Below are 24,997 nucleotides of genomic sequence, written 5' to 3'. Positions count from 1 at the left end.
TTAGACCAGACAAAAAATAAAATACAATTAATGTATACCAAATTATAGTGGCGATACTAATTATTAAAACTTGAGTATCAAGCTTTTATTTAATTACACGCGTTCAAACAATAATTCATAAAAAAAAGCATAAAATCAGGACCTCCGTTGACGAATAGTTCGAAGGTAATAATAATATTGAACGATTTGAACGGTAACCGAATAAATAAATAATATGTCACCCAGTTCAGAGCCATTTGAACATAATATCCGTAAATTTATTGAATATACCTACCTAATTAATTATTGAAGATTTCAAATTTAGTATGTTAATATATATTATGTGCACTTAATGATTGTCTTAAAAATTTCATTTTTCAATAATTTTGTTACCACTAGAAATTGAAAAATTATATTCATAAAATAAATTGCTACACGTCTATTATACGTATAATAGTGTCAGATATCTTGTATACTATTTAAAGGTTATCAAATATAATTATTTTTTGTTATCTACCCCATCATAATATTATAATTATCCCATACACATTATGTTTCTTTTATCTCATTCTAACATATAAGGAACATTGGCATGAATGGGAAGATGTTAGAGCAGCGGTTCCCAACCTTTTTAGTTGTGCGGACCACCAATTTTATAAAAAAATCTTTGAGGACTAAGAGCACACCTACATACGTATACAATATGCATATAATATAATATATTATAATATTTATATTTTATATACATAAATTGATGTATATATCATATATATCATATATTTATATATATATAAATATACGTAAGTTATAAGAAATAAAAAAAATTACAAATATTATGTAATAACTCACAGCAGACACAATGCGACACATAAACACTCAACCACTGTCGCGGAATAACTAGTCAAGCAATTTACGAAAACGAAAGACCGATTAAGCTTATCGCAAAATAAAATACGATAAAAATGACAAACAGGAACCAATTATATATTATAAATATTATTATAACCAGAAATATTATGAGGTATATAATAATAATGTATTATAATATTATAATATTTAATATTATATGGTTCACAACCCAGTACCACGCTACCATCTCGGCTCAGAATAATTTTTGGTTTACAACGATACACCATTGTGGAAATTGCATTGAAATGGAGTATATAAATTAGTAAATTACAGTGACCTCAATGTTCAGTTCTTAAGATAAGGTACAATCGAAGCAGCTAAATGTAAACTCGTACACTGACCTTTTTACTTGACTATAGCAGGTATGTCTCAAAAAGCTCGCGGTACATGAGTGGAAAAAATAATACTCTTATTCTCATTTGTCCACTTACAGAATATTTTAACAATTTTAAATAAAATTTAGTAAACATATTATAATAATAATTTAAATCATAATTTTTATGGATATAGGTAGGTCTTCAAAAATGAATAACCGTAGGGACTTGAAAGTATCACCAAACATATTTTATATAAGTACATAAGGTACGACTGTAATAATTTTTTTTTTTTGTAGTTGTATTTCACTTTTTTCATTTGTTAATACAATGTTGTTTTCTCAGTAGGTATAAATAGCTTTAAAATTTAATGGAAGTTGTTTCCTCATAAAAATTATAACAAATTATTTGTTCTTACAATAATTGAAATATATAAAAAATAAGAAGTCGCAATTTTTTTTAACGTTTTATTTTCTTAACATTTTATTATTTTTATTTTATTTTTATTATTAGTATAGAAATTATTTTTATTTTTTTTTCTAACCTTCCTATTTTTAATAAAAACTTGTATAGACGCTTCTAACTAGCAAACAAGTATCTATATACTATCTGGTGTAGCTAGAAGTTAACAATTTTTTTATGTAGAAGATTACTTATTCTTGTATACCTTTTCCCCTGATCCCTACCATACAGCAGGGCGACTTTCCTGGATTTTTATTATAAAGAATATATTAAATGTTGTAATGGGCGTAACTGGGATTACCTGCATTGTCGTTAACTCAGCCTGGCCACAGCAATAGCAGGTACCTAATAAATAATTGTGGATCGTAAATTCAGTCTTGATCATTTTTGCTGATATAACTATACGTACTTAGTAAACACAACTCGATTTAATCTGCGGGTACCTAACTTTTTTTGTTAATGTATCTTATCATGTATAATATATAAAATTGCATGAAAATACCTTTAAAAAATACAAAAAATAACAAAATATGACTAAATTAATGAATTGGTGCCTACATAGAATCGACAAGATTATTACTATTAAAAAATAAATAATTTTTAGTTCCATAATTATATGTATTCTAAAATAAAAAATTAATTGTTCATATCTATCTTACTATGAATTTTCCTAAATTATTTAATGAAATAAAAAAAGACTAATTATTTTTGGAAGACAATGTAAATAATTATCCTCTTATCGTAGGGCGTCTTCTAAATAATTATGTGATTCTTATAATAGGTAATAAAAACCATTTGGACTTCTATTTTTTCTACTAGAGAACTATTATCATCTCCGACTTAATTATCTTTGAATATAATTGCAATAGTACAAATATCTATATGGACGTAGGATGACCCTCTTTTTAGAACTTTGAAAAATCTGCTTTCTATTATAGTAGGTATTTTATAGGTAAATTTGAAATGTATAATAGACTCTTATACTGCACGCGTGTAAATTAACTATAGTTTATAGTTTTGTCAAATTTAGGTTCTTAAATAATATTTTAATACAATTTTTAATTTTCTTACCGAAACGACATCAGTTGGTACAATCTTACTTTCGTTAGAATTCAGCATAAAACAAAAATGTCGTTAAACATAAAAATTATGTATATATATGTAACCTATGATAATATTATATAAATATTAAATAGGAATATTATTCAAGTTGAGCACTTTGGTAGAATTTTTCTAATTCAAGTGTCCCGACCTGTATCTGACGCTTAATTCGTCCTTGGTATATTTAAGTTATACTAACATACACATTGCACAACTTTACTTTGAAAACGGAACAGTCGACACGTTCAGTGGTACCTTCTTATTAGGTACCTATTATTATTAAATATTAATATATTATTACGACACATAATATAACTTTATGAAATAAGATAATATAACCATTCTTAACAATGCGACATAATTATTGTGCATCTGTCACACATCCTAATGCAGTAAATTAGACTAATGCAGACTTGGTATTTCAATGCACGAGGTCCCGAGTTCTATATATATTCTAATATATATAATATATTTATATGGCCATATGTCCATATGGATAGGTCGTCGGTGTCGTCCTCACATAGTCACGTCTGCACGTGCAAGTGTTGAGTCACTGCCCTGAGTAAAACAATAACATTCAGACAATGCAGCAGCCGAAAAAAAATGTATATTATAAATATGTTTTACATATTATATAATTTAATATAGGTACCTGCATTATATAAAATATTAAACGTTTGTATATTTAGAAAAAAATTGCAATTCAGAAATGGCATGCGTAGATATATAGGTACATATACAGATTGTGTGAATGGCATTATATAGACGGCGCGATAATAAGTCAATTCAATGATTTTAAATATTATATTTGTAGCTAACAAAAGGGCTGTGATTTAAATAATATATCATGTACCTATATAATATATAATTTACTTATCTATAAGCATCAATAATGATTGAATGAGGTGATAGCTCCTCTTAATGCCAAATCATTGTCAATTCTGATGTTTAAATCCTGCAGTAATTTTGACAACGTGGTTAGAGTATAATATATAATATAACATGTGCGCATTTTAAACGAAAGTATCGGAATCGGCCACGCCTAAATAATAAACGACTTGACCAAATGAAAATGTGACAGAATTACAACTAATGCACCAGATGAAATATATAATATGGTTTGAAATTTAAATATACAACATTCGTCATAATAATATAATATTATATAATGATAACTTGTATGCATATTGTTTGCCTTATTATTTAGCCACCTATTAACAGTAAGTACCTACTTATTATAAGTATCTAAAAAACAAAATTGCCAACTGCTATTGTAGTTGTCGTATTTTATTGTTGTGTTTTTAAAAAGTATACGAGAATGCTTTAAAACTATAACTATAGAACATATATAACTATAGCACAGTAGCACATAATATATAGGGCACATATATTTCGTTTCTATAATACCTATGCAGTACGCTTACCTATACAAATACTGAATATTATGTTTATATGTGCAGGAATTGAGGAATGTCTGTTCTGAAATATTCTAACATTTTAGCTGTCTATTATAAGTCTTTTGTTTGAGTATCAGCTATCCTGCATTGATCTAACGTTCTTCAGGTCAATCATCGATACCTAACAAAAATGATGATATACCTATTATTGTGTATACCTTATTGTGATGATAACTAAATCAATGCTTAAGGTAGGTCTCGCGAACTCTCGACCAACCTTAATTTAAGTAGCACTTTTTCTATTCTTAAGCCAAAGTCTCACTTATGAATCTCTTTTGAATCATAAGTATAGCTTGAGCAATACTTATTCTTAAATATCGACTAAGAATACGGCCCTTATTGTATCTCTACCATTAAAGAGAGGTATAAAATTAATTTAAAAACAAAAAAATATCTCCTCCGTGCGTGAATAAAAATTATAATACATATATAGGTATAGTACTATGATGAGTAGGTATATCAGTATACAGGCTGATTCACCAATCAAGCTCACCCACTTTTTCTTCTTCAACAATGCAGTTATTCAAAATCTGATTTTTAGAATTTTTATATATACTTACAGACTATATTTTCAAATGATTGAGATTTTTCGTACTACTTAAGGAGTGTCCTGTGGACTGGGAGCCATGGAGATACAAACTTCTGTTATTCAAATAACAACCCCTCTTTTATACAGTAACTTATATATAAATATAAGCCCTGTATATTATGGTCCAAACAAAAATTAGGTTAATTCCTAATAAAAAAAAAATCATTGCTATTGGGGTATTTACGCTGCAGTAATCGATATTCTTTATTTTAGATACCTAAGTTAAAGTTTAATTTTGAAACATCAAGGAAAATAATTAATAGATATTATAAAAGTAGAGATTCAATTACAATAATCCAATCAAATTATAATATCTTATACAGTACCTACTACCTATATACTATATAGAAGTGGTGATTAACTATAAAAGAGTCGAGAGCCACACAATATATAATGAAAAATAATATGATGAACAAGAAAGTAATAATACCTATTACTATATCTATTATGTTAGTAAAAATGTTAAGATGCTAATCTCATGAGTCTACGACGCGAGCCGCAGTTTTGCCATACCAGCTATATAGGTATTACCTAATTCTATGTCTATATTAAATAATGATCAGATATAATAGTCATCACTCATCATTAACTGGTTTAATTAAATCATGAGTAGGTATAATGAGAAAGGGATAATTATTTGATCGATCCTATTATGACATACCAATTTAACACAATTTTGATTAATATTTGTTAATGAAATACCTATCAAATAACTAATAAGTGAAAAAAAAAAACAATAACATTTAAGTAGGTAGGTACAAATAGGGACATTATATTATTATAGTTATTGCGTTTGAAGTCTTATAAAAAATACCAATAAGATGCTCAGTTTTATTTAAAAAAAAAACGTTTTATCATTTTATCTAAAGACACAAATATTGAATTAAAAACATTTTTAAATATTTTTTTGGAATACTTCTTTGTTTTATGTCGTTATAAGTTTTTTTTGATTTTTATGTGCGAATATAGTCATTTGTTTACATGATTCGCCAAAATACACGACAATATTATAACGTTTCCGTTAAACGGATAATAATATTTCCGACACATTCTCACACTTCAGGCAATTGAAGCTAACGCTGGTATCGAGTATACCTTGTCATTGATTATGTCACTCTAATGGGTGTGTAAAATGCCATAGCTGGAATAATTGCAAAAAAAAGCAAAAAAATCATTTACATAAAAAAAGCAGAAATTAATTGGTTTATTTGGAATCAGAATTATATGAAACAAATTTATGTATGAAAATTATATTTCTATCTCATATATATAAAAAAGAAGCATATGCTTTAAAATCCGAGCTCTATACTCATTAATAACACGGTAGGTTGAACTAATTTTGCAAAAAACAAATCACGAATAAATAATAATAGATTATAATTGTTGAAATATAATTTCATAAAATATTATTATGAATATAGGTACATTACAGGTACCTATTATAACTATGTAGCACCGGCGTAGAGTATCGCAGAATGGTGTAAATAAGTTCCGGCCCGCTTCGTGGTATAAACGCATATAATAGATTTAAGAGGATGTCAGCGCACTATTTGTTTTCTTTCTCTCTGGTCCACGCGCAACATAGACAAAACGCATTGACGCAGAATCATTTTTTCTGTGTTTTTAAGTAACCTTAGGGTAAAATCATCGATAACAAAAAAGATAGAAAATAATATTTTTGAGGGAATGACATGCCGATTTTATATTTTATTGTTATTTGACTTTGTATTTGAATTTCAAAATAAACAAAAAAGTATTGTAAATTTAAATTATGTTTAAATGGTTTTGAGACAATATTTAAACAAATCGTATGTCATTCCATCAAAAATATTATTCTCTATATTTTTTGTAATGGGTGATTTTACTCTAAGATTACTTAAAAACATAGAAAAAATGATTCGGCGTAAATGCGTTTTGTCTATGTTGCGCGTGGCCGCGTGGGCCAGAGAGAGAAAACAAATCGTGCGCTGACATCCTCTTAATCTATTCTGTGGTATAAATATTAAAATAATAAAGCTTAAAATTAATATAAATACTTTGAACAATATTATGTTATTGTCTTATCGAGTATAGTAAATAATAAAATACGTACTTAGTGGTGAAACTGTGAAAGTTTCAAGTCCCTTCGAATAATATTTTTTTAATCAACAAAATAACCAAAATAGTTATTTTTGTTTAAATGTATCCAAGTTCACCGAATGTCTATAGTAGAAATCGTGCATAGCATTGTGTACAGTGTACCTATAGTATTTTTAAGATTTTTCGGTTTTTATCAGCCGTATCAGGTTGCTGTGAGAACAACTTATGAGGAGGTGCCTTTTAGGTTATATTAAATATTTAAATGTTCAAGCCTTAGCTTTTTCACGTGGGCATTTTATAAATTACCTATACATAATTATTGTACTACCTAATACTGTACCAATATATTAAATCGTTCCTTTAGGTTAGAAATTAGGAAAAATCACATCCTGATCAATGTTAAGATATAGTACCTATATTAATTATATAGGGCCCGGTTTTAATGCAAATGCATATTCTTCTAAAATTCACCTGCAATAGTATTTATTAAAAATGTCAACGATTCGTATCTGTAGAGTCTATACTATAATATAATTAGCATATTTTATAAAAATTAAATCAACATTTTTTTTAAAAGCTATTTCGAACACTGATTTCCGGAAGTTTCCGTTTTGAAAATCTTAAATTACATTTTGTAATTTCGTGTTGGTATTAGTTCCAAAATTAATATTACGTTTTCAATTTTCAGTCGTTACTTTTACGTGCACCTATAATGTATATTATAAATAATATAATACCTACCTAATAGTTTGTTGGTAATTTTAATTGTCATTCTTGTAATAGGTAGGTATACGCGTGTTGTAATCATTTTTAAGATGTTTAGTGTTTTTTATCGAGCAACAAAGTTTTATTTTGCTTATTTTTTAATATTTGTTGCATAAAAACTCGGGTCCTAGGTAGTTATTAATATTTACTATTTAGTATTTGCATCATGGTCCTGGCCGATACTTAGGTGATAAATAGGCCAATAACACATAATAGGTTTTAAATATTAAAACGTAATACTTACTCACCAATTACCGCAGTAGGTACCTGCGTAATAAGTGAAAATGCTTTTGTACCTGTTTGCAGGGCCGGGGTTAGGGTTGTCCCAGGGCCCATATAAGATTTACAATCTTTCTGAAAAAGATACCTACTTATTTTGTGGGGGCCACTAATTAATTTAATTTTGTCCCCCCTCCCTAAATTCAGCCCTGCTATTTACATTTTACACGTTTACAGCAGCACATCATCACGAGTTGTAATCGACGATGGACGACTAGGTCAATAATACAATTATTGGCTATTGCATATTGTAAATATCGATTTTTCGGGATTTCGCGAAAAAAACCGTAAGTCCCTTACATGGATGTAGGTATTTTATCTAGTCATTATACAATATTTATATTATGTATACTCGCCCTATATATCTATAGTTAACATTTTATAGTGATTTCCTATGATAATACGACTTGTCACTCGTGTTGAATGTTGAATGTTGGTACATAAATCATAATCATTATTAGGTAGTAATGTACTATGTGGACACCTATATTATAAGTGGGTAAACAATCTAAAATATATTCTCTTGACAGGTAGGTAACAACTTGTCAATATTTATTATTTACTTTAATCTTATAAGTTATTATTTTTATTTTTATAATAATAAAATAAGTATATTAATATACCTAATATACAATAATGATATATAAATAACGAATATACCTAAGTAGGTACCTATGTAAGAATGTTTTTTTAAAAATATTTTATTATCAATATATTTTGTAACAATATCAAATAAGTAGTGTACAGCTTGAAAGTTGTAACACGGTGATTGTGTAAACAGCAAAAGTATACGATAATATTGTTATGTTATTATTATGTGCGATGTGTGAATACAAAATAGTGAAACGACAATGACGTCAAAATGATAAGAATTTGATAAATATTGTGATGTTGATTGTGAGTTATGACACGGACCTTATTGTTTTCAAAATCGTTAACTGGTTAGGACTGTAGAGAAGTATTACTTTTTTTTTGTTGAAATTACTTCCTTTTATAGTTACCATTGTAGGCCTTGAATAGAATTAATTTGTTTTTTATTACTAATTATCTGTTATCATATTGGCTATTTTGGCCCATCTCACAGGGGATTGCAACAGTGTTCAAACAATGGTGGACCGATTAGGTGAGTAATATTTTATTTTATCTTTTTTTTATGGAATTAATTAACATTTGTATACAAATAAATATTTTAATTTTTAGTAAATAGTGAGGCAAATGCCCGTCGTATTACTATGGTCGAAAGTTGTTTTGGTAGCTCAGGACAAGTAAGTGAAATTCCTACTTCCTAATGAGTTTGATGAAAAAAATGATATTTTGTGAATAACGTTACACATACTTGGCTATAGTATTATATTTCACTGATACATTTCGTAATTTATTGTTGCAGCCTTTAGCTGTTCCCGGGCGTGTTTTAGTTGGTGAAGGTGTACTGACAAAAATTTGTCGAAAAAAACCAAAACCCAGACAATTCTTTCTGTTTAACGACATTCTAGTATATGGAAATATACTTATAAACAAAAAAAAAGTAAATATTGTAAACAACATTGTAACTATGTACTAAAGTTTATATATTTGTTCTAGTATAACAAACAGCATGTTATACCATTAGAGGAAGTAAAATTGGAATCTTTACAAGATGAAGGGCGTAAGTTATGATTACAATTACTAAGTGTTTCCTAACTAATAATCATCATTCATTAACATATTAATAAAAGTATCATTATATGTATCCTAATGTTAAGAGTTAAGAAATGGTTGGTTAATTCGAACGGCGTCCAAGTCATTTGCTGTATATGCAGCCACTTCAACAGAAAAACAAGAATGGATGGCACACATTAATAAATGTATTGAAGATTTGTTAAGAAAGAGTGGTAAAAAAGCTGTTGAAGTCCATGCAGCGGTATGGGTTCCGGATTCTGAAGCCAATGTTTGCATGCATTGTAAAAAGACTCAGTTCACAGTCCTCAATCGAAGAGTAACTGCACTATGAAAAATAATTTTATATATTATATACTTATTTTAAATTCTAATTTTTTGGTTGGTTTCAGCATCATTGTCGTAGCTGTGGTACAGTAGTGTGTGGTCCATGTTCTAGTAAACGGTTTTTATTACCAAATCAGTCGACTAAACAATTGCGTGTCTGCCTAAATTGTTTCGATAAACTATCTAGAGATAAAGCACAACAAAACAGTACTAACCTCAATTATCTTAGAAACTGTATGTTTGTATTATAATCCAACCTATAAAAATCTTTTGATCTCAATAATTGATTCTAATTTATAGCTTTAAAAGATCGCAGTGAATCTTCTGGTGATGATGATTCTGATGATGATGATAATTTTGTCCCATCAACTACAACACCAGAGCAAGTATGTACCTGATACAATTACTATTAGTATTTTTCTACTTATAATAATCTTTTTTTTAATTTACAGCCGAAGTTTTACTGATTTTACCATCTACATGAGTACTTTCTTTGTTTTACTAACATTTTCTATGAAGTTTGTTATTCATGGAATTATTTGATTTGACAAGAGTTTAATCATAATTGTTTGTATTCTGGAAAAAGCATATTTTAACTTGATAAAATAATGCAAATTGAATCCATAGATCTATTATTTTATATAATGTGTAAAATCCGAATTATGTATTTGTGATATACCTTGTTAATAGTATTGTTAAGTTGTCCTTATCAATATTAAGTTATTCAATGTCTTGTTAATATTAAATATTAGTCTATTATATTTATTTACAATCAAAGTATTTTTTTCTGATAATAATTTATTTTTACAATGAAAGAGACCAAATAATATTATTCATTTGGGTCAATAATATTTAAGAATTTATACATAAGTCAATTTTTAATATTTGAATGGGATGGATTTATTTTTATTACATTATAATTATAACTATTAATTATTATCATATTTTCTAACTTGTTTTTATGTATTTTTTTCTGTAATTAAACTACCCACTATTATTAAAAAGAAAACTTAAAGAATTAAATAATCACAGTATTACAGTTAGTGTTACCATTTAAAATATTGTTTTTTTATTATTAATAATATGTAACATATAGCTAGCACATAATTTCAAATATAAAACAATATATTATTATTTGGTTTTAAACAAAACAAAAAAATTGTATTAAAAATACCATACTAATTTAAAACATAAGTTTAAATATAATTGCAGTCACTTCCTTGTTAATTTTTTGTTGATGTTTATTGTTGAGCACCATGTGAATTAAACGTGATTGCTGTGCTTGTGGTAATGGTACATTGAGTTCAATAGAGTGTTTCATAATTTCTTTACATTGGCGAACATTTCCCAATGTGTCTAAAATATAAATAAAAACACATATATATATATTTTAAATCAATACTGACTGAATAATCATTTTTTAAATTGTTCATGCAAATACTACTTTGATATTATCAAAATATACTTGTACAAATAAAATGTATGATTAATGTTTTTTTTTTTTTTCTATGAACATTTATTTGATTTTAACAATAAAATATTTTTGAATTAAACTGTTGTTATTTTGTATGATAAAAACTAATTTTTTTAAATAAGATCTTAAGTAATAAGTATGGTGACCAAACTTTATACTAAAATTAATAAATATGCTACTCTTCTTTATTTCAATGTCTGAATAAACATTATATGTGTATCAAAATTAAACATCAAATCATCAATCAACTTAAATTTCATCAATTCATACTTTAAATAGAGATTTTGTATTTCTAACAGATAACATTGTCTGATATTTGATAATACATCTTCCTGTCAAAGTTATGATGACCTAATTATTTTGAGTTATGACTCATTGGCCACTGCAATCATTCATATTAACTCCTAGTATTTATTAACCTTATATTCACCATCATTAAAGTAATTTTATCAAACTAACACACAAAAGGACTGTTAATGAAATAATTTGGAGCAGATACAAACAATGAAAAGTATATATTTCACCAATGGGCCTATAAATAGTATTTAGAAGAAACATATTATGTTGTAATTATGAACTTAGTTTTTATCACCTTTTTTCTACAACAACAAATTTTTTATCAACAACCAACACATTTCATTGAATTAAATACTTATTTAATTTTAATTTTAAATAGTATGAATATATTATAATTATAAATTATAGTAGATTACATTTAATATTATAGTCTATACTGTTTTTAGTAGACACAGGGCTGGAAATCAATTAGTGTTTTAAAATGTACTCACTTTTAGTCAATTATTTAGAAAATGAGTTTCTTATGTCACTTATTTTCTAAATTTAACTAAATTTTAATTATTTGTTGCTAAGTATTAATACATGTACATACATAATAAATAAATATTATAAATATATTTTTATTTTGTTTTGTCAACAAAAAAAATGTGGGAATTTAAGCCACAGTCATTATTTCATTGATATTATTTTCCCATGGGTTTGTATTGTTAACAATAAGGTATAACTTATATAGGTCACTTTTTTTAAATAACTTTAACCACTTCCAGCCCTGTAGATGATAAAAATCATTTAGGTACGTATTCAATAATATATACCTAGGTACCTACCTTTAATATATAATAATAAAAAATATAAATTTTTAAATATACCTATAATATATTATTTGTAATAAAAATATGTACAAACTACAAATATACCTAATATACTCACAATAATACTCAAACAGGGACTTTAATATCCATTGATAAGGTTCCATTCGTTTATGTTTTAATAAAATTATCATTATCCTTCGAACACATTCAACCTTATGCGTTTTTAACATTTTTCTTGTAAGGGCTGGTGTAAGGTATTGTATATTTTCTATTAGATTAGTATTTTGACTTAATAATTTTTCCGCTTCTAGGTTGTCATTAAATAATTCACTTAAAAATAAATACTTCCATAGGATGCACATTGGATGATAATCCCCATATCTGGCAACTATTGAGTTGACAAAATTTGAAACCATAACTACTGATGCGACACCATGTGATTTTACTATAGTATGAATGATAGGGTCTAATACATAATTTACCTTTATGGACTCTATAGGGTAAAATGTCTCAAAAATTTTAAACATACTATGCAAATTACCATTCGCCCAATATGCTTCTGCAAAATTCATTTGTAATTCAGTTTTCTTAATACAATTACCATACTTTTCATTGAGTCTTTCAATTAATACTAATCCATTAATTTTGCCATGTTTTGTCATTGTTAATCTGAACTGATTTAATGCACTTTCACTGACTTGAGAAGACCCATCAAGGCATTGCTGTAGGTATGTGGTCAGATGGTCTGGATCATCGCAGAGTTCAAATACAGAATCTGATTTGACTCTTGACAGTTTATAGTTGGTAGTGACAAAATTGTCTGATTTCCATTTCATCATATTTTCTATAACGAGACTATTAGTAAATGAATCCAATGCATCGTGGTGGTAGTTGCAAATTGGTTTTTCAGATTTGTGTGCGTTGCTTTCCACAGAAAATGTATTTTTGTTTGAAACCAAATTTAATTTTACTAAGCTTTTTGGTGTTTCACACTTTGAACAAACATTAAAGAGTAACATATTACGCAATCTAAACATCTAACCGTCTAATAAAGTACCTAAGCAGGTACTTCAAAAAATCTTAAGACACATAATTATATTTAGTTTAAAAAAAAAAAAAAACCTAAATAAAAACAAATTAACATATTATGAGAATTGAATCTAAAAAGTAACAACAACTATAATAATATAACAAGTAACGACATTCGACAGAATTCTAAAAATGATTTGCTTCATTAATAAATTAGAAATTACATTCAATTAGGTAACTATATAGTAACTACTGTATTTTCAAAGCATAAGATATTGAGAATTTTGAGATGTGATAACGTTGTTATCAATTACGTTGTATCGTGCCATGTGGTGCAATTTCATCTGAGCTGCTATCGTTATAGAGTGCTACACACTAGCACCAGAATAATTCTGTGGTAGAAGTTTTGGCAGTTGTGAATTTATTCGTGATACCATTTTGTTGATTGTTAATTCTGTGGTTGAATCCAAAGATATTATTTAAAATTTAAATAGTATAACAGCTAGTATTATAAATATCTGTGGTTGAATCATACTTGAAACTTGTACAACATCTGCATACAACAAATACTTGAATGTTGATAAAGTATTCTGGTATTCATGTATTAGGTATTTACTATTTAGGTATTGTACTTTATATTTGATTTGCAAAGTTGTAACTTGATATTGAATCTTAATTATGTTGCCACTTGTAAGCTGTACGTTATTGATATTTTATTGTTTTGTGCAATTATTTTACAATATTTAGACTCAACTACTCAAGTAGTGTAAAGAGTGTTCCGTTGTAACGTGCAAAAAAATCTCACGATGGATTCTGTGGCTGAGATCAAACGAAAAATAGACTCTGGATACACAATTTCAGTAACTGCTGTAAATATAACTCAATGATCATTGTTTATTAAGATTTGAATACCTATCTAATACAAATTTAATTTATTTTTAGGCGATGGACAATCTAGTTGATGTTATTAAAACTAAAATCAAAGGACACCGTTCTGACATGACAAATGTAATTATTCATTTTATTTTATTTCTTGTTCTATTCTCAGTATGGAACCAATCTTAAATTTACATGCACGTACATGGTGCTGTTACGTATTTTTTCATGGAGAGCATAAAGTCAATGATTACAGGTTAAAATTTTCATGACTATACTTCTTTCAAAATAAGAACGCACCAGGCAGCGACCGGTTCCGACCAGCTGCGCACATAAAGGCATAGGTAGTGACCGGTGAAAGGGGAAAATGTGCGCAGAACTGGTGTGTTCTTTTTTGGAAAGAAGTATAGGTACTTAAGAGTTCAGAGTGATATCCAAATATATAGTTGATTCTCGGTAACTAAGATGATAAAATATTGAGTTATTAAAATTTCAAGATATCATAAATCAATTAAATGTTATATGAGTTACCGAGAGTTGATTGTATTATATTATACAGTTAAGACTTTCAACACCAATTTCACTTATTTCACATTATTATAGATTCCTGAAATGTTACTCCTTCAAGAGTATTGTTGTCACCAAAATCCAATCATCTGTACTACTGCATTAAGAGCCTTGTGCATATTCATGACGTCCAATAACTATCAAAACCAATTGCTAATTGACTGGTTAGTCGTCCTAAATCCTCAAATTAAATGTAGAACTGGATTTATACAAGAAATATTTGAATTAATAGTTTTTGGGTTGAAAAATAAAGAAAATACTAACAGTAACAACATCAACACTCTGGTTGACATTCTAATAAAAATAATGGATGAAAGTATTGAAGATTGGCATACAATTTTGTTTCATATGAAAATCAGTACACATTTTGATGATCATGAGTAATAAATTATTTTAATTAATTTTGTACTTATTATACCTACATTTTAAATTATTGTTTTAGGTTTATTACTGGCTGGTTGAATGTTACAAAACGATTATTTAAATTCATTTTTTTGTCTCAAACATCCTCAAATCATCGTACTTTGTTTGTCCGACTGTTCGTGGAAATACTCAACTGTGCATCTGATTATGATTTATTATTTGAAATTTATTCTTGGCTACAGGTAAAATATATGTCAATACTGTGAATTTATTATTCTATGTACTATCATAATATTTTTATTACAATTTGATTATTATTTATTACAGGTTGATAATCTAGATGACATTCTATTTTTAAACAATTTTTTAGGAGAATTTTATGACACAATCCCTGATACACTACATGAAACAAAATATAATTTATGTTTGTGTGTAATTCAAATATCAATTCAACTTATTGCACATGGTTTCGACCCAACATCCACGTTCCAACGCTTGAATAATCTTTTAATATTATGTCCTTGTGCATCTGATGTTTTATTGTTATGTTGTTCCAGAATTCTAAGTTTATGCTCTTCAAAATTTGTACTTAAAACTATAGACTTCTGTAATACACATTGTTTTTTAATTTCCTCTTTAATTTTATTTTACATGCAATTTTATTTATTTTTAGGTTTGAATATTGTTAAAAAATATGGGTGCCATAAAATAACTGCTCAGACTGTCGTAGCAAGTATTTTACAATGGAATCATACTAAATTAATTGATGATGACAAAATGACTATAATTTTGTCAACTTTTAACTGTGATAGTAAGATTTTAATTTACATTTTATGAAAATGTGTACAACTTATATTTTTATATTTTTAGTTGCTATATCCAGGGTATGTGCTAAAAATCATAAATTATTTCCATTTTTATCAAGCGATTCATTTTTAATTTCATCATACTCACTTATCAAGTAAGACACTTTATTAGCACATTTTTGTTACTTTGTTGATTGTATTTTAGAAAATAAAGGGTAAAATAATTTAACAATTAATGATTTTGATTTTCAGACTATGTCCAGAATTTAATAACAAACAATTTATCTCAAAATGGTTGTCTGAGATTAATCATACCAGTGATTTATTAGATGATACTCTGTTTAATTTATATTTAGCTGGTCTTTACTTAAGTAAAATATGTGATCGATCTCAACAACAAATTGTATTAAAGTTATTGAATAAACAGTATTTGTTGCCATTAATTTCATATGCTTTGGATCTAGAAATAAGTCATTATGGTCGTTTTGATTTGATGAAAGTCATACCTACTGCAGCTTGTATACCGGTTAGTTATTTTTGTATAGTAATAAATAATAATAATCAAATTTATATTTGAATTACTTAAACTGAAAAATATTTACCACCGACAACTCGTGATATTACCATTAAGTATTAAGTAATAATAATAATAATAATCTTTCGTTAGAAAAGAAATATTATATAAATTAATTCCTATTAAGTTTCTTCTTTCAAATTACCATTAATCAAAAACTTAATTTTAATTGTCTTTAACATTTTTAAAATTTTAGTAATTTTATCAGTAGTTTTAAAAAAGTTATTAAATAAAACAATCATTGGAAGCTGAGTGCTTGTTCTTATACAATTTCTAATTGTAAAACAACGACGATTATATGACGTCACAAAACAATAGTTAGCAGACCAATCTGACCATGGTAATGGAAGTCTATAAAAAGTTCCAAATTAATAATTATAATTGATTTTGAGTCCCTGATTGAAATATATGTTTTTTCTTCACCTAAAATATCTATCGTTTAAATTATATTAACTCTTACTTAGCGGTATATAATATTGCTTTGTAGTTTGAAATATAAATAATAACTTAGTTACAGACATTGTTTGCTAATACACTTTTCTAAGACATTGTGTTAGTGTCTTCTTAACCTTACACTTACATATTTATTTTTTGTTTTTATAGGAAAACATTTCATTGGTAATAAGTTTTATAAAACGTTTTGAAAATAGCAATGATGAAACACTGAATAAATTAAGCATCGATATGTATTATGACTTATGGATAACAGAAGTTAGATGTTACAGATTCTTATTGTATTGTTTATCAAAAGATAAACCCGGTTGGCAGTGGAATGTTGTTAAGTCATATACAATTAGAAAAATTGTCAAATCAAAGTAAAAAATAATTATTAAAAATTAGCAAAGATATTGATTTTAAAAATTATATTTTATTCATTAGTCCTAATTCAGATTTGGTTCCTGTTTTGAAACAAATGCTTGGATTTTACATAAAACACTCTATGTACTTGCCATTGAAATTTACATTAGAATCTTTAGTAGATTTGTGTCTTGCCGAGTATATGAATCCAGAATCTCTTTTAAAAGTGATTGATAAAACTATTTTAGACATTCACCATCCTTCTGTTATATCTAGGTATGATTTTATTTATTTGAGTAAAATTAAATTAAAACGTGATGTTTAATTTTTTATTTTGTACAGCTATTGTAATTTATTAATGGTGTTATGTAACCAAACAACAGAAGATGAAAAACAAAGTGAATTTTTCAAAAAATTATGGTCTATGGTATTACACACCAATGGTAGTACTGTTAAATGTGCTCTTAAGTAAGTGTAAATCCCTTAAACTTTTATACAATTTTAATTTAAATGTTTTAGGTCTTTATCCAACACAGATTTAGAAACCATGCCTCTCAATGTTTTACCTAAAACATTTCAAAGTTATCCAAAAATGGTGATACAGTTGGAGGATTCAGAAAAATTAGATTTGTTTAATGGACCTATACCAGGTGACAGTTTTATTATTTTTTTATCACTCATTCAATCAATTTTTTTCTTTTTTAGTAATAAAATATTTTGTTATTATAGGAGAGTGTTGGGTAAAATTTCTTCAAAATATTAACAAATCCTTTATCAATGAAGCTCAAATGATGTTATCAGTTTGGCTTGGACGAGAATTGGAAAAAAATGTCATAATAAGAGTCCAATCAGACCGTTAGGATTATTATAGAATATTGTTATTTGGTATGCTATTTATTGAATGTTTATTTGCAGATGAACCAAAACATTTAAAGCATCTTTCCGATCAAAGTATTGCCCGAGGATTAATGTCATTTATTGTTCCAAAACGAAAACAAATGTTGGATGTTGATGAAGATACCAAAGTGACTTGTTTAGCTGTCATTAATGGTGCTGATAAACCAATGTATCCATTTGATTGGGGTTTCTTAGAAAAATATGTGACTGAAGGGCCCAATAGCAAGCTTTGGAAAGAGTCAGTTATATTAATTGCAAAGCAATCAACAAAATCTACTTCAGCATTTCGACTTCTATACAAGTGCTATGATCACCACTCAAATTTTGATGTAAAATTCATGTTGTTGAATTTTTTTCTACTTTTTTTCTTATAAATTATATTGAATTATTTTTCTAGACAAATCAAATTAAATTACTGGTTACAGTATTATATAAAGTTTCCAATATTATTTTTCATGATTTACAAAAACAATTTGTAACAGATATAATTAATGGAATTTTAAATAACATACATAAAACTTATTCTAACAGCAATTTAGGTATAGTTCTATTACAATTTTATTGCATGATCAATGTTTTTTATTTTTATTCATGTATATAATATTTTACATTTTTTGTAGATGTTGACTTGCTATGTCATATTATATCAGAATTTAAACAAATATTACAAAGTCCCCAAACAAATATGGAAAATGTACACTTTGTTTGCAATATTTTACAAAATATATGGTGTACAATCAATTTGGAAAATAAGGTATCTCTGTATATTTTAAAATAAGATCCAATATATTTATTTTGATTAATTCCAGGAAATACTTTATGCGTTCCTTGGTTGTTGCATAGCCATGCCAACTGAAATACTGAAAAACTTAAAACCTTATCCTGTTCAAGCATCAATGCTACCAAAGTTTGTAATTCTTTGCTGTGCACAGAATTTTATTTCTAGTAACACATCTTTTGATTCACTGAATGAGAGTATTCAAGCATGCAATCAATTTTTCAAGTAAAGTATTTTCATTACAGCCATGATAGACATATTTTAAGGTTACATCTTTTTTTTTTTTTTTAGAAATTACAAATTTTTGTATGATACAGCCATTGAAGTCTTTAAACTCGAGATGTTTATTCCATATCATCATGAGTTTATAGCTAATTTCATGATTTATCTAACCAGTTTCACAAAGAAAACAAATACCTTGACAAATGTTGGTATTGTTAATTTATTAAAAATGTTTTATTTATCAATTATCATTAATTTTTATGGCATACTTTTATTTTGTGTATATTAAATTAATCAAAAAATCTTATTCACATTGTTTTTAACTGTTTATTTCAGGATTTATTTGATGTATTGTGCTCAATTTTCATTAATCTCATAGTTACATTATCAGGATATGGCAGTGTGAGTTTCACTAATAACAGAAAACTAAATTGTTCAGTATTTCCTGTAGCTTTAGCAACATATTCTAAAAATACATCACAGGTAAGAATAATGTAATGAGTTTGTTATTCATTGTTAAAATTATTGTCTTATAGTCTTCTAGGATTATTGAATGGCTTAAAACTATGATAACCATTTCATTTTTGACAGAAGAATATTCTAAACTGTTCTACTGTTGTTTAGCTGCATTTAAAAATGACAAATGTTTATTAGTATGGACAAACAGAAAAAAAATCATATTACACTGACCATTGTTCTATAGACTAAAGGTAATTTTAATATTAATTTAATGTCCATCTGTTTTTCCATTCATATTTGCTGTATCATTTGACTTGTAACCATTTGGATTCATGGTTTGCCATTTCCAAAAGTCTTTACCTAAAATGATTAATTAGTATTATGTATGTAAATATGTTATTAATAATTTACTATATTAACTTACACATATCTTCTAAGGTATATTTAGCTGTCCAACCGAGATCAACTTTTGCAAAATCACAATTGGCATACATTGATTCTATGTCACCATATCGGCGTGCTTCAATTGTGTATGGTATTTTGACACCTGTTACTTTTTCAAAGGTTTTTACAAAATCCAATACAGAAGTTCCTTGTCCACTTCCTAAGTTATAAATCTAAGACCATTAATATAATTAACATACAATAATGATAAATGCATTTCAATAAATTATTTATTTGTATTTTAATCTACAATCATGATGATCTTATTATTAATTTATAATTATTTTTCCTTGTGTTAACCACGTCCTAATAAATAAAATATGTTTTTTTTTATTTGATAGTTAGGTTATATAAAATAACTACAATTCATAATATATTTTGTAAAAATCCAACTCATTGATATTTTTAAATACACTTCATTATGGTCTATCGTGAAGATTTGTATACATCAAACATAAAATCAAATAGGTAGTGAGAATTTTATACAAATAATACCATAATTATAGACTATAGTTACCTGTAAATGTGCATGCTTTGATTGTAGTCTTTTTAAAGCTGCCACATGTCCTTCGGCCAAGTCCATCACATGAACATAATCTCGTATGCCTGTAAACAAAAAAATTTATGAAAAAAAAAATGGTGCTTATTGTTGTATGACGTGTAAATTATATTTACCGGTGCCGTCAGGGGTTGCATAATCTCCACCGTAGATTGACAACTTGGGCTTTTTCCCCAACGCCACTTGCGCTATGTACGGCATTAAGTTTGAAAAATTTGTCGTTGGGTCTTCTCCGATCAATCCCGATGAATGAGCTCCTACCGGATTGAAGTACCTCAAGCTCACGATGTTCCATCTCTTTTTGCACAAAACACAAAAAAAAATCAAAACGTTTCATTGGGGACGACAAATCAACAAAACGCAGACTAGTTGTATAGGTAATACAATTTATAAGGATATGTAGCTATTTTCAGTGGCGTATTTAGTATTTTTTGTAGTGGGCGGATGACAAGAATTTTAGCTTACAGATTACGATGTAATAATAATTATAATATATAATACACATGTATTTAAAGAGCCATGGGGCTGGATTTGTCCTCATATCCGACCTCGTAAATACGCCCCTGGTTATTGTTATTGTTTAATCTGTAGGTATTTACTTGCTCGGAGTTTACGACGTCTCTAAGTATCTCTTCGATGAAATATTTCGTGCGGCCGTACACATTGGTGACATTGCCAATTGGGTGACTTTCGGTTATGGGCAAAGACGATGGGTTCCCGTAAACGGTACACGAGCTGGAGAACACTAGCTGGTAACATCCATGAGAGGCCATCACTTCCAAAAGATTCATTGCGCCTATTATGTTGTTCTTATAATACATGAGAGGTTGTTTCATGGATTCACCGACCGATTTCACTGCAGCAAAGTGTATAACACAGTCGAATGTATGCTATAACATACAGTTCATAAAAATCACATACCTAATAAATGATGGTGTAAATGTGTAATAATAACATAATATAGGTAGGAATACTGTCAGTTTTCGTTTAATGTTATCAAATCCGGAGGAGCTCGAAACTATGCACTAAGTACTAAGGCATTGCGTATCTACCACATATCATGAGTATATAGGTAGTGCCGGATTAGCCTAGTACAAGAAAATCAAGCATGCTTAAGACCCTCAAAAAACTTCAGCCCGTAGAATTTTTTTTTTTTATTGAGAAGATTGAAAATATATAGACTTGCACTCTAAGAAAGTTTGATCATAACATGACTGTTACCTATTTAAAAATATATGATAACTCGTCTAAAGTCTAAATAATAGTAATAGCAGCTTCGTTTTTTTATCTTTAGAATTAATTATACAACATATTACAATACACTGCAGTTTTCATATGGAAAAGCTAGAAAAAAAAGAATTAGATATTATGTATAGTTGAAAAGGACAGGCAGTGACTAATTTAATAATAAATATAATAGGTAGGTACATATTATATTTTAGTATTTACCTATAAATTAAAAATGTACTAGACAAATTAAATGTTTTCAATTTGATACAATTGTCGATTATGTATTAAATATTGTTTAGGTAGGTATTTATAAAAAAAATTATTAATCATGAAATTGTTTTAATTTATAGTTCAGTTGCATGGCTGAGATATTGGATTGGTGTATATCTTTTTTCTGCTGTGTATGGCCGATTAAGCTCGTCTGACTTATTTCCTTAAGGCCCGCGAAACACTTAGGTAATCCGGCACTAGGTATAGGCAAAAGGTTATCCTCAAAGATAATAAAATATTAAATGCGTGATATTATAATATAGGTAAATTTGTGATTTGTCTTAAGTGTACGTACGCATTGATGGAAATCGACAGTCTTTCAAGACACCCTAAAAACTTAACAATAATAGTAATATTTTCGTTTATAAACATTGAATATTGTTCAAAATGTCAATAGAAAAGTACTGTAGGTATACCTATATAGAATATTTTCTCAGTATTAGTGATAAATATTTTGACAGGAAAAAATTCCTTATTTTCCTTGTAACACTTGCGTGGACGGCAGCTAGGCTGCCTATATTGTCATTGATTTAAAAATCGAAGTGTTTGCTTTTGCAGCATACAGGTACCTACTGAATTGTATAAAGGAAAATAATTATAGCTTCGTGGGTTAAGATATTCTGGCGCTAAATGCGCGCGCCTATTTAATAATAATAACGTATAATAAAGTATTATTATTGTACTTTGTCGAAAATGCCGTCCAGCTGTTGGATGTCCAACAGGTCGCACTTGTAAAAGGTGATCTCCTTGCCGGTAATGCGGCGTACCCGATCCAGACTGGCGGCGGCCTGCTCCTTTCCGACACTGTTTGCGAAGTTGTCGATGGCCACTACGTCGTAGCCGGCTTCCAGCAACGACAGTACGCAATGGCTGCCGATGTATCCCGCGCCGCCCGTGACGAAAACCGTCTTGATGTCCGCCATGGTAGGTATCTATTTTCTACCTATAAATCGTGTGCTTGCAGCCTCCTCGCTGAAGGATTTCGCGAATTTTCGTGGTATGGTCGATCGAACTGCAAACGGTTGTCACGAGAATATTACTACAGACGTGCGGTCTTTAATATAATATTGTCGTCTTACACTCGTGTGTGGAGCACGTTTGATATGATTATTTTTGTTTCCGATCGGAGGATCGAGAGAGGAGAGAGCGACCTGCTTCACGCACGCCGCACTATAGAATGACGTATATGTGTACCTACTATATACTACCGCATACGTTGGTAGGTATATGTAATTCGAACGCCGGATAGTATCGTCCTTGGCCTTGGACTCGTACGGCCGACGAAGAAGATCCGAACCGCAGTGGGGACACGATTTACAATAATATATAATATGATATACAGAGTGGTTCTTTTATTATCAACTATTGTCAGCCATTTTATATTCTTAAATATAAGATGTTTTGAAACATTTTGTGTTACTCCTAGGTAGTAATAACTTTGTTAGATATTATGTAACAAAAAAAAATATTAACAAAAACACATAAAGTCAGTAATAAATTAATGTCTGATTCTTGAAAGTAGAATCATTCTGTATAACGAGTAGTTTACGCGTTTACCAGTAGATAGGTTTGTATTTTAGTAAAATGCTATATAACTGCAGTTACCAGCTACCTATAAAGTGACGATTGGCGATTTATGTGTCGAGCTTATAACTGGTTTCCAATTTACGCCACGCGATCATTGCAAATTATTACCCATTCTACCTATTTACTATATTATTTTTTGTTTATGTTGCCGAATGATATACCTACCATAATATACATTACACAGGCGATGCGTGCCATTTGTTATGTATTATAATATAATTTAAACGCGTATAGGTACGTAGGTAGTTATGTTAATAACTATTATGCTCTTTGGATATTATATTAAAACTTCGATGACATTTTCAACACCACTACACTACTATACGGTTTACAGTTATACTAATACCAGTATAATGTTCCCTACCTACGTCACCTTCCAACTTGTCTTGTTTGCTATTACGTCGGTATCGTCAAAATGTACCTTTTATATATATATATTATGATATGCTGCTATACCCTGTGTAATGTGTTAAATGATATTATGTGATTTTTTTTAAATGTATACTTACATCATAATTGTTTTTTTACGTTTAACTAGTAGGTAATAACTATACATGTCACATCAAAAAAAAGTTTTTATTTGAATACGATCATCTAAAGTTACTAAAGATTGCATCTTCAAGTATAATACAGATAATATGATGTAAAGAACACGTCGTCACTCATTAAGCTTATAAATTCAAATTATACTACCTATACCTAACAATGAAAATCATTTTAATGATCTGTATAGCTGTATAGGTATTATATAATATAAATTCTTTTCTGTATTAAATAATTTATCGATTTATATATATATATATACATTTCACTTAATATAATAGATATTAGTGAACAATAAATCTTTAGGTGCGCCTAAAGTCTTTATATATAATATATATATAACCAATTATTTTTCTCGATATATTTATTTGGTAGATGTGGTTAATTCGCCTATATTTTGCTTATATTTAATTCGCTGAAAAATATATATTGTTAGATCCCTTTCTTTTGTTCAAACTTTTGTGTAGATAGGTACTATATGTAGGTAGTTAGTAG

At 28.1% G+C, this 24,997-nt stretch overlaps 4 protein-coding genes across 8 annotated transcripts; 2 read left to right on the top strand and 2 right to left on the bottom strand.

The window, feature by feature from the left end:
• Positions 1 to 8,803: 8,803 nt before the first annotated feature.
• On the top strand, positions 8,804 to 10,622 carry LOC132942473 (pleckstrin homology domain-containing family F member 2). The gene is made up of 8 exons (XM_061010888.1): positions 8,804 to 9,057; positions 9,135 to 9,199; positions 9,322 to 9,459; positions 9,516 to 9,579; positions 9,677 to 9,909; positions 9,983 to 10,151; positions 10,218 to 10,303; positions 10,370 to 10,622. Exons 1-8 carry the CDS (start codon positions 9,042 to 9,044, stop codon positions 10,382 to 10,384), a joined length of 786 nt encoding a protein of 261 aa, XP_060866871.1. The 5' UTR covers positions 8,804 to 9,041; the 3' UTR covers positions 10,385 to 10,622.
• Positions 10,623 to 11,095: 473 nt separating this feature from the next.
• LOC132942471 (uncharacterized) lies at positions 11,096 to 13,776 on the bottom strand. Its single transcript, XM_061010884.1, has 2 exons — positions 12,619 to 13,776; positions 11,096 to 11,273 (listed from the first exon to the last, which is right to left on the bottom strand). Exons 1-2 carry the CDS (start codon positions 13,535 to 13,537, stop codon positions 11,101 to 11,103), a joined length of 1,092 nt encoding a protein of 363 aa, XP_060866867.1. The 5' UTR covers positions 13,538 to 13,776; the 3' UTR covers positions 11,096 to 11,100.
• Positions 13,777 to 13,884: 108 nt separating this feature from the next.
• On the top strand, positions 13,885 to 20,568 carry LOC132942469 (uncharacterized). Of its 4 annotated transcripts, XM_061010881.1 has the most exons (22): positions 13,885 to 14,152; positions 14,277 to 14,398; positions 14,472 to 14,537; positions 15,009 to 15,352; positions 15,415 to 15,577; positions 15,663 to 15,942; positions 16,009 to 16,146; positions 16,206 to 16,296; positions 16,394 to 16,667; positions 17,319 to 17,530; positions 17,595 to 17,789; positions 17,856 to 17,981; positions 18,033 to 18,163; positions 18,243 to 18,368; positions 18,429 to 18,739; positions 18,808 to 18,949; positions 19,031 to 19,164; positions 19,220 to 19,413; positions 19,480 to 19,615; positions 19,747 to 19,893; positions 19,947 to 20,120; positions 20,308 to 20,568. In XM_061010881.1, exons 2-21 carry the CDS (start codon positions 14,336 to 14,338, stop codon positions 20,097 to 20,099), a joined length of 3,426 nt encoding a protein of 1,141 aa, XP_060866864.1. In that variant the 5' UTR covers positions 13,885 to 14,152; positions 14,277 to 14,335; the 3' UTR covers positions 20,100 to 20,120; positions 20,308 to 20,568. The 4 variants fall into 4 exon arrangements, with proteins under 4 accessions (XP_060866864.1, XP_060866865.1, XP_060866863.1 ...); XM_061010882.1 differs by having other exon boundaries at positions 13,885 to 14,137; positions 19,947 to 20,568; XM_061010880.1 differs by having other exon boundaries at positions 19,947 to 20,568.
• LOC132942472 (UDP-glucose 4-epimerase-like) lies at positions 20,019 to 23,588 on the bottom strand. Of its 2 annotated transcripts, XM_061010887.1 has the most exons (7): positions 23,452 to 23,588; positions 23,056 to 23,384; positions 21,472 to 21,762; positions 20,989 to 21,169; positions 20,831 to 20,919; positions 20,294 to 20,486; positions 20,019 to 20,229 (listed from the first exon to the last, which is right to left on the bottom strand). In XM_061010887.1, exons 2-7 carry the CDS (start codon positions 23,293 to 23,295, stop codon positions 20,138 to 20,140), a joined length of 1,086 nt encoding a protein of 361 aa, XP_060866870.1. In that variant the 5' UTR covers positions 23,296 to 23,384; positions 23,452 to 23,588; the 3' UTR covers positions 20,019 to 20,137. The 2 variants fall into 2 exon arrangements, with proteins under 2 accessions (XP_060866870.1, XP_060866869.1); XM_061010886.1 differs by having other exon boundaries at positions 23,056 to 23,565.
• Positions 23,589 to 24,997: the final 1,409 nt, after the last annotated feature.

The sequence above is a fragment of the Metopolophium dirhodum genome, chromosome 4 (assembly GCF_019925205.1).
Source record: "Metopolophium dirhodum isolate CAU chromosome 4, ASM1992520v1, whole genome shotgun sequence".
Taxonomy (NCBI): Eukaryota; Metazoa; Arthropoda; class Insecta; order Hemiptera; family Aphididae; genus Metopolophium; species Metopolophium dirhodum.
Note: the sequence above shows the minus strand (reverse complement) of the source record. Positions and strands in the feature narration are given on the sequence as shown.

Coding starts and splice junctions, on each gene's coding strand:
- LOC132942473 (XM_061010888.1), top strand. Junction 9,460..9,515: donor TACTTATAAACAAAAAAAAA/GTAAATATTGTA, acceptor TATTTGTTCTAG/TATAACAAACAGCATGTTAT. Junction 10,152..10,217: donor CCTCAATTATCTTAGAAACT/GTATGTTTGTAT, acceptor TCTAATTTATAG/CTTTAAAAGATCGCAGTGAA.
- LOC132942471 (XM_061010884.1), bottom strand. CDS start 13,537: ATGTTTAGATTGCGTAATATGTTACTCTTTAATGTTTGTTCAAAGTGT. Junction 11,274..12,618: donor GTCCCTGTTTGAGTATTATT/GTGAGTATATTA, acceptor TTTATATTTTAG/ACACATTGGGAAATGTTCGC.
- LOC132942469 (XM_061010882.1), top strand. CDS start 14,336: ATGGATTCTGTGGCTGAGATCAAACGAAAAATAGACTCTGGATACACA. Junction 15,943..16,008: donor ACTTAAAACTATAGACTTCT/GTAATACACATT, acceptor ATTTATTTTTAG/GTTTGAATATTGTTAAAAAA. Junction 17,982..18,032: donor ACTGTTAAATGTGCTCTTAA/GTAAGTGTAAAT, acceptor TAAATGTTTTAG/GTCTTTATCCAACACAGATT.
- LOC132942472 (XM_061010887.1), bottom strand. CDS start 23,295: ATGGCGGACATCAAGACGGTTTTCGTCACGGGCGGCGCGGGATACATC. Junction 21,170..21,471: donor ACGTCGTAAACTCCGAGCAA/GTAAATACCTAC, acceptor TTGTGCAAAAAG/AGATGGAACATCGTGAGCTT. Junction 20,920..20,988: donor TGCAACCCCTGACGGCACCG/GTAAATATAATT, acceptor TTTTGTTTACAG/GCATACGAGATTATGTTCAT.